This window comes from Marmota marmota, unplaced genomic scaffold, assembly GCF_001458135.2.
Source record: "Marmota marmota marmota unplaced genomic scaffold, marMar, whole genome shotgun sequence".
NCBI classification, from domain to species: domain Eukaryota; kingdom Metazoa; phylum Chordata; class Mammalia; order Rodentia; family Sciuridae; genus Marmota; species Marmota marmota.
In genome coordinates, this window is record NW_026000185.1 from 22,491,320 (window position 1) to 22,499,319 (window position 8,000).

Consider the following 8,000-nt stretch of genomic DNA (forward strand, 5'->3'; position numbering starts at 1 on the left):
TATTTTACGTGTGTCTCATTTTGCTTATTCAGTCCTCCGTCAAGGGACATTTGAAAGACGTGGCTGTGCAGACCTTTCCTTGGGACCCTATAGGTCTTGGCCTCCCTGGGCTCCCCTCTTCATCTTCTCACCTGGGGGGTCGGCAGACCCCGCTTCAGTCCTCCTCCTGGCCTGGTGTCCCTGGGAGCTGCTCACAACAGCAGGCTGCATGGCTGCTGAGCTCATTTCTGCCTCCACCTCTCAGCCGCCCTCATCCTTCACGGAAAGCCCCCCTTCCATGGTTCTGTATTTTGGTTTTTTGCTCCAGTGCAGGGGTTTGACCCCAGGGCCTCATGAATCCTAGGTAATGCTCTACCACTGAGCTATCCCCCAACCTTCTTTTTTTGTATTTTACTTTGAGACAGGATCTTGCTGGACTTGAACTTCTGTCCTCCTGCCACAGCCTCCTGGTGGCCGGGATTGCAGGTGTGGGCCACCATGCCCAGCAACATTTTGTCTTTTTAACTTTTTATTTGTTTCACGTGTGATACTAAGTCAGGTCCCCAGCGTCCTACTCTGGCCAGGGGCAAACGTTTGGTGGCAGATGTTTAATAGGTAAGGTGGGGCGTTGGTGGACTTACCTTGGTTTAGACCTCAACCTGTCACTTGCCGTAAAATGGGGAGAAACTTTCTATGTCTGCATTTCTATCTGATGCCTTCCCTCGCGTGTTTAGGACAGTTTAACTTGAACGCGTCTTTCTTGGTGTGCTCTGGCTGCTGTAACAAGGCACCACAGCTCGGGGGGGGGGCCCCATCAACCACCAAGTCCTCTACTCAGTTCTGGAGGCCGGAGTCCAGGATCAAGGATCCAGGGGTTTGGTGTGTGGTGCGGCTGCTTCCTGGGTCACAGATGGCCTCTTCCCACTGTCCCTGGGATGGATGGGCTCCCTGGGGTCTCTCTTACCAGGGCATGAATCCCACTCAGGGAGGCTCCACCCTGGTGACCCTGCGGCCCTGCATCCAAATAACCCCACCTGGCGGACAGGTGTCCACATTGAGTTTGCGGGAGCCCAGCGCTATCCCAACCCAAACCTACGCTCTTGCTCTCCACAACATCCTCTCCTTCCCATGACAGGGATGGCACCCTGACACTCAGCCACCCTCCCCTTAGAGTCTCTGTGACTCTTCTTCCCCTATCTGCCCTGCTCCGTCACAGCAGCCTGTTGGCTCTACCTGAGTTCACACCCAGCACCTGTCCCTGCCTCCTCTGCTTCTGCCTGGACAGTGGATGGCCCCCCGGTGCCCCCGCTCCCTCCCCTGGGCTCCTGGTCTTGGGGAGCTTTTCAAAGTCAAGTCAGGCTGTGTGACTTTTGGGACTTCTCCAGGGGCTCCCATTCTTTCAGTGTCCTCCCTCCCCGTGACCTTTGCTGTGGTCTCCCACACGACTCTTGCCCTCCTGGCTCAGGACTCTCCTGTCATGGAGCTGCTCTGCTGTGGCCACCAGCTCTCTGTTCTCCTAACCCCAGGCACACTCCCGTCCTGCTGTGCCCTTTGCTGCCACGGGGCCCAGGTGTCCAGGGGCTCGTCCCTCCTTCCTCACATCTGCCCACATTTCACCTGCGGCTCTACCCCGGACCTAGGGGGTCCTGTGGGAGGCCTTGTTGGGGGGTGTGGTCCCCAGCACGATGTCTCCAGGAGGTGGTGGGACCTGAGCCATGGGGTGGGGTGGTGGCAGGTCCTCAAGTCCCTGCCTCTGAGAGGCACAGTCGGATCCCAGCCCCCTGCCCTCTCCCTTGCCCCCCCCCACCGTAGGATGAGCAGTCTCGCTCTGCCATCTGCTTCTGACATGGTGGCTGCCTTTGCACAGGCCCGACACTGGGGACAGTCCACAATGGGCCGAACCTTCCAAAACGTGGTCTTGGAAGCTAATGGTCACAGGGTCTGCTGCACAGCTGAGCACCCCCTCCTCACGGCAACCGCGCGTTGGAGGGCAATGTCTCCTGCTCCCCCCCTCTGCAGCTCCGGTTCCCTCCCCCAGTGTCCCCATCACCCTCTGACAGGCCCTGTTGGCTTCCTCCTGACTGTCCTGTCTGCTCCATTCTTGGACTTCTCCCAGCCTGAGAGGACTGAGGGAGCACAGCCCACGATGCTGGGTGGACAAGAAGGAGCCAGACCCCATCTTGTGACCCCTCGTGGTGGTCTGAACCAACACACTGTGGAGAGCCCAGGACCAGCCCTGCACCTACGCAGGCCGCTCTCCACAGACAGGCTCTCACTGCTGTCACCAACAGTGGCCGTCCTGCTTCCAGACAAAGTGGAAGACGGGAGGGAACAGAGAGGCACTCTAAACCCCAGCATGGAGCCTGCCTGAACATGAGAGGACAGTGAGGAATCGAGTGGGGCTGAGGTCCTTCCATGGAGAGCCAGGAGCAAGCAGCCATCACCGGGCCCTGCGCAGCGCCAGGCTCCCTGAGTTCACCCCCGGGTCGGCACTGCACTGTCCCTGTCCGGCACAGGAGGAAACGGACTCTGGGAGAGGTCAGGTCCGAAGGCAGGCTGGAACCAAGCCAGGCTGTCTGGCCAGCGCCCTTGCCCTGTGCAGAGCTGGCCTGTCGAAGTTACCCGCAGGACAAGCACCTGCCTTCCCGTCCTGGAGTGAAGGCACAAGAGTGACAGGGGCCACCGGCCTGCCTGCTGCCCACTGCCCGCCCCTCTGTTGGCTGACTAGGCTGACCAGGTGTGCCTGGCTTTGGGCATGCCTGAGCCAGCCTGAAGGAAGGCCACAGGGATGGCAGAGCCCCAGTCCTGCTGACCCTGGTGGAGAGTGGGTGACACACCAGGCACAGGCCTCACCACCCACAGCTGCAGAAGAGCCCCGTGGGGTCACCACGCTGCAGCGTGCTCCGTGGCTGGCTGCCCATCGGGGAGGCAGCGTGGATGGAGGCTCAGCACTCTTGGGTGGGCTGCTTAACCCTCTGCACTCAATCAAAGGTAGATAGTCACCCCCAGGCCCTGGGCATGAGGAGGAGTGGCCTCTGCTGAGTCTGACTGGCTCTGAGTGCCCAACAGGATGGTGCTGCTAGCGGTAGGTAAGGCCCTGGGGCCAGGGCAGGGCAGGGCGGTAGAAGTAAGGAGGGTAACTTTTAGGACTATTATTTATTTGGTGCGTTTCAGGAGCCAAGTGTTCCACGTGTGTACCCCCTGCCATCTGTTGTCGGGAGGCCGAGTGTGCAATGGCTGTCGTGATCACTGCCATGGTCCCCTCATGCAGGGGACACACCGGACCCCTAGACTGCAGGTGCCACCACCCTTGCCCACCCCCTGATCTTTCCCAAACACCTACGGAATAGCCACACAGGTCAACAACAGCTAATGTAAAATAGTGATTATGTCAATATACTGTAATAAAATTTTATTTTAAAAATTTACTTATGCTGAGTGCAGGGGCACACGTCTGTAATCCCAGCAGCTCTGGAGGCTGAGGCAGGAGGATCACAAGTTCAAAGTCAGCCTCAGCAACTTAATGAAGCCCTAACCAACTTGGAGAGACCCTGTCTCTAAATAAAAAATAATAAAAGGGCTGGGGATGTGGCTCAGTGGTGAAATGCCTCTGGGTTCAATCCCTGGTAGCAAAACAAACAAAAAATTCTTATGAATTGCTCATTTCTAGAATTTTCCATTTTATATTTTCAGGCTGTGATTGAATGCAGGTGAGAAAAGTGAAATGGTAGAAGGAACCAGGCAGGGGACCAGCGTATTGCCTCTGATAGTCCAGGGGCTGGACGGCTCCCTCGGAGGGTTTTGTCCTTGTGAGGGTGCCTGGGGCCCTTCCCAGGCTTCCCCATCTCCATCTTGTGCCTGGGCCTGGAGAATCTCTGGCTGGGGCTGCTAGGTTTGGGGCTGGTGGGCATCTCCAGTGTGACTGTGCCCCCAGCACCGTGGTCTAGAGGACGCTGGGCGGGTAGGCTGGCCCAAGGCCCTCGGGGCTGCAGCTCTCTGGGGTGCGTCACCTGTTGTGGCCCAGGACAGAGTGACTTCCCGCAGTCCATTCACAGACCACACCCCAGGCCAGTGCGTATTCCAGGTGGGTGGGAAGTAGTTCAGAACCCAGAACCCGGCTTTTTACTGTCACTCTCACCCTCTCGGTACACCGGCTATCGTGACCATTCTATAGGGAAATGAGAAGACCTGCAGATTTGCCCAAGGCCACGAAGGGGGTCGCCTGGGCCAGACTCCTATCACGGCGTGCAGACCAGCCACATGGGGCTTGCTGGGCACTCCTCGCAGGGCAGACAAGCCACACGGGTCTTCCTGGCACAGGGCCAGCGGCAGGCACTGCCGGGGCACTTCTTGCTGGGAAGCACCTGCAGCAGGCCCAGTAGGCAGCCTGCCTGGGAGGGCTGATGGGAGGAGCAGCCCCCGCAGGACCAGTGGGCTCCAGGAAGGAAGCCCCTCCCCAGTGCAGAGCCACGTCCTGCTTGGTCGAAGGCCACGGGGCAGTCCTGCGTGGAACACTGTGACTGTCACCACGTGCCTCCCACCAGGCCCCTCGGACTCCAGCAGCCAGAGAAGGAGGATAAACCCAGGAAGCTTCAGGTGTTCAGGGCAATGGGACAGGCAGGGGCTGTGCCTTGGGGCTGGGAACAACCATAGCCAGCCCTGCTAATGAGCTAGCAGACATCCCACAGAGGCCCTGGTGGCCACGAAGGGTTCCCAGGTCCCCATGTGCTGGGGTGTATACCGTGTGAGTGCATGGGAAAACCACAGACACCTGGGTCTACCCAGCAGGCTGCTGGGAGGGGCACTCAGCAGCCCACAGAAAAGGCAGCGTTTTGCACCTGTGGACACTGAGCAAGCTGGAAGAGTCCACTTGGATAGTGAGCAAGCTGGGAGGGTCCATGGGGACAGCGAGCAAGCTGGGAGGGTCCACGAAGAACACAGCGTCTGTTTGGGAATCCAGGCAGGTGCCTAAGTAGGCAGGTACCCAGGTGGGCACAGGTGGGCAGGTGCCCAGGCAGGTAGATGCCTGAGTGGCAGGTACCCAGATGGGCAGGTGCCTAGGCAGGCCAGTGCCCAGGTGGGCAGGTGCCTTAGTAGGCAGGTACCCAGGCAGGCACAGGTGGGCAGGTGCCTAAGTAGGCAGATACCCAGGCGGGCACAGATGGGCAGGTGCCCAGGCAGGTAGTGCTCAGGTGGGCAGATGCCTAAGTAGGCAGGTAGCCAGGAGGGCACAGGTGGGCAGGTACCCAGACAGATAGATGCCTGAGTGGCAGGTACCCAGGTGGGCAGGTGCCTAAGTAGGCAGGTACCCAGGAGGGCACAGATGGGCAGGTGCCCAGACAAGTAGATGCCTGAGTGGCAGGTACCGAGGCGGCACAGGTGGGCAGGTGCCTAGGCAGGCAGGTGCTCAGGCAGACAGGTGCTCAGGCAGACAGGTGCCTAGGTAGGCAGCCCATGTGGGCAGGTACCCAGCTGAGTAGGTGCCCACTCAGGCAAGTACCCAGCTATGCAGGTACCCAGGCAGGCACCACTTGAACTTGACCCTTCTCTAATCCCCACCCTGAGCCACCCCTGGCTGTCTCGGGTGCCCTGAGGCACCTGCTCTCTTCCACAGGAGCTCCCCCCCCCACCTCTAACACGCCTGGCGTGGGGACGCCTCCTGCCCCATTAGTCACACCTTCCCTGCCCATGGGGTCAAACCTGGTGTGCGGGGTTATCTGTGTCCAGAGCTGGTTCCTCAACCAGGCCGTCAGGGGGCCAGGGCAGAGGGTGTCACTCATGCTTGTGACATCTGCATCTGACAGCTGTCTCCACAGGTGAGCAGAATGCAGGGAGCCTCCTCAGCACTGCTCTGGAGGCCTGGAGGCTCGGGGACCCATGCAAACCCACCCCGCTGGGCTGGGGGCGATTTTATTCAATGGTTGACTTTAAAAGTCATTAAAAGTAAATTAATTTTAAAACGTTTTTGAAGCTTCAAATAACATGTTCATTGAAAATCTTAAATACAGAGTATACAAAATTAAATGTTAAAAATCCTTTCTTCTAATCAATTTCCCAGACACAACTATCAGTACAATTTTTGTTTTACTGATATACATAATTCATACACCATACAGTTCACCCACTTAAGGTGTACAACTCATTGTTTAGGGTTGTGTAATAATCCCCCCAAAATTTTAGGGCATTTTAAAAATATATACATATTTTTAGTTGTAGGTGGACACAATACCTTTATTTTTATGTGGATCTGAGGATCGAACCCAGTACTTCATGTATGGTAGGCAGTGCTCTACCACTGAGCCACAACCCCAGCCCCATTTCAGGGCATTCTTATCTCCCCACAAAGAAACTGTTTCCACTGTCAATCCACTTCTCTGGCCCCGGCCTCCTCCTAACCTTTACCGGCCACTCATCCACTTTCTGTCTCTGTAGACTTGCCTATTCCTGGACGTTTCATGTATGGAATCATTCCAGATGTGGTCCTGTTATGTTAGCTTCCTTCCCTTAGGGTCATGTCTTGAGGGTCATCTGTGCAGTAGCATTTGACAGTACTTCATCCTTTTTTATTGATGAATAGTGTTCCACTGTATGAATCTGGAACATTTTGTTTATCCTATCATCAGACACTACTTATGTTGTTCAGATCACCTGGGGTTCAATTTCTCTGGGACAAATTCTGGCTGAGTGACCTTGGGTAAATCAGTCTTTCCAAGCCTGCCTCGATTGCTCCAATTACAAAATATGCATAGTTGTGGATCTACTCATAGCATGTTATGATCGTCCTGCGACAGTATCAGCACCTGTGAGCAACCTGTGGCGTGCCCAGCACCCTGTAAGGGTCACCCTGCGGCTTACAGCCCGGGGCTGAGGCCAGAGGATCACAAGAAGGGCAGATGGTGGGCTGCCAGGGGCAAGGCCCTGGGCTGCACCCCAGCTCTGTGAACGGTCCTCTCAGAGGAACGGGTACTAAGTACTGGCAAAGGTCGGGACAGGAAAGCATGAAAAGCCCCCCCGACGGCCTGGACTCATCCTTTGGAGACCGCTGGCGCCGCCTCACTTCCCAAGGGGAAAATTCCAAACACACAAAAAGTAGTGAGATGAGGACACTAGCCTCCACCCGACTCTCCCTATCCCTAGTCATTTAGTCATTTATTTTCTATGCCCTTTTTTTTGGTGGGGAGGTTTGAACCAGGGCTTAACCACTGCGCCACACCCGCTACAGGGTCTTGCCGAGTCGCGATCCTCCTGCCTCAGCCTCCAGAGCTTCTGGAACTCCAGGCGTGTGCCACCGCGCTGGCTTGCCAATTTTACATAGTTTTATTTAAGGCATTGTATTTTCCACGTGCGATACGGCGATTACAGCGCGCCATGGTATTTTCTTTCCCCCCAGTGCACATGCGGCACATTCAAGTATGGAGAATACCAATTGCCGCGGAATTCGCTACAGATCTGGGCCCTCCCATGTTTCAGCGTGTGTAACTGAGCTACCCCTGGATCGCGCTGCTTCCTCGACTGCAGGAGATTTCTTTAACATTTAACCCAACTAACAAGCAGAAAAGCGCAGTGCACTGCCCACTCTCCCGCCCCGGGCTCCCGGCTTCCCCACGCCGCACAGCGCCACAAGCCCAGCCTCTTTCCTGGGAAGGGTCCCGCGGCTGCTACGACTCGCACGGGGCCGGCTTGTCAGAGCTCTAATGAAACCTGGACCGCGCATACAAGGCCCAGCCACGGACGGGGCAGGACTCTGGCTGGGCGAAAGGCAGAGTCCACCCGAATCGCTGGGGCGCGCGCTCCCGACGGCTCTGACGCGCAGTAGTGCGGACGGCGTGCGGCGCGCGCCCCCGACGTGCAGCGCGAGGTCCGGCTCGGCGCAGCGCGGCCCTCCCGGCGTGCACCTCGCGCTCCCGCCGTGCACCGCGTCCCTCCCGGCCTGCATTGCGGCGCGCGGAGCCCGAGGCCCCTCATCGCAGAAGCGGCAGTGCGGCGAGTGGCCGCCGTCGTGAGCCGGACACCATGGAAGC

The 8,000-nt window shown here is 57.5% G+C and overlaps 1 protein-coding gene across 2 annotated transcripts in view; it reads left to right on the plus strand.

The window, feature by feature from the left end:
- The first annotated feature begins 7,863 nt into the window (after window positions 1-7,863).
- LOC107147011 (CGRP receptor component) overlaps window positions 7,864-8,000 on the plus strand; it is a 32,409-nt gene continuing 32,272 nt past the window's right edge. Inside the window, exon 1 of one of the 2 annotated variants that reach the window (XM_015491384.2) lies at window positions 7,864-7,999. In XM_015491384.2, the coding sequence (XP_015346870.1) occupies window positions 7,993-7,999 (7 nt within the window). In that variant the 5' untranslated portion in view covers window positions 7,864-7,992. The remainder of the gene's footprint in view (window position 8,000) is intronic. The other variant, XM_048789873.1, reaches the window with a different exon arrangement.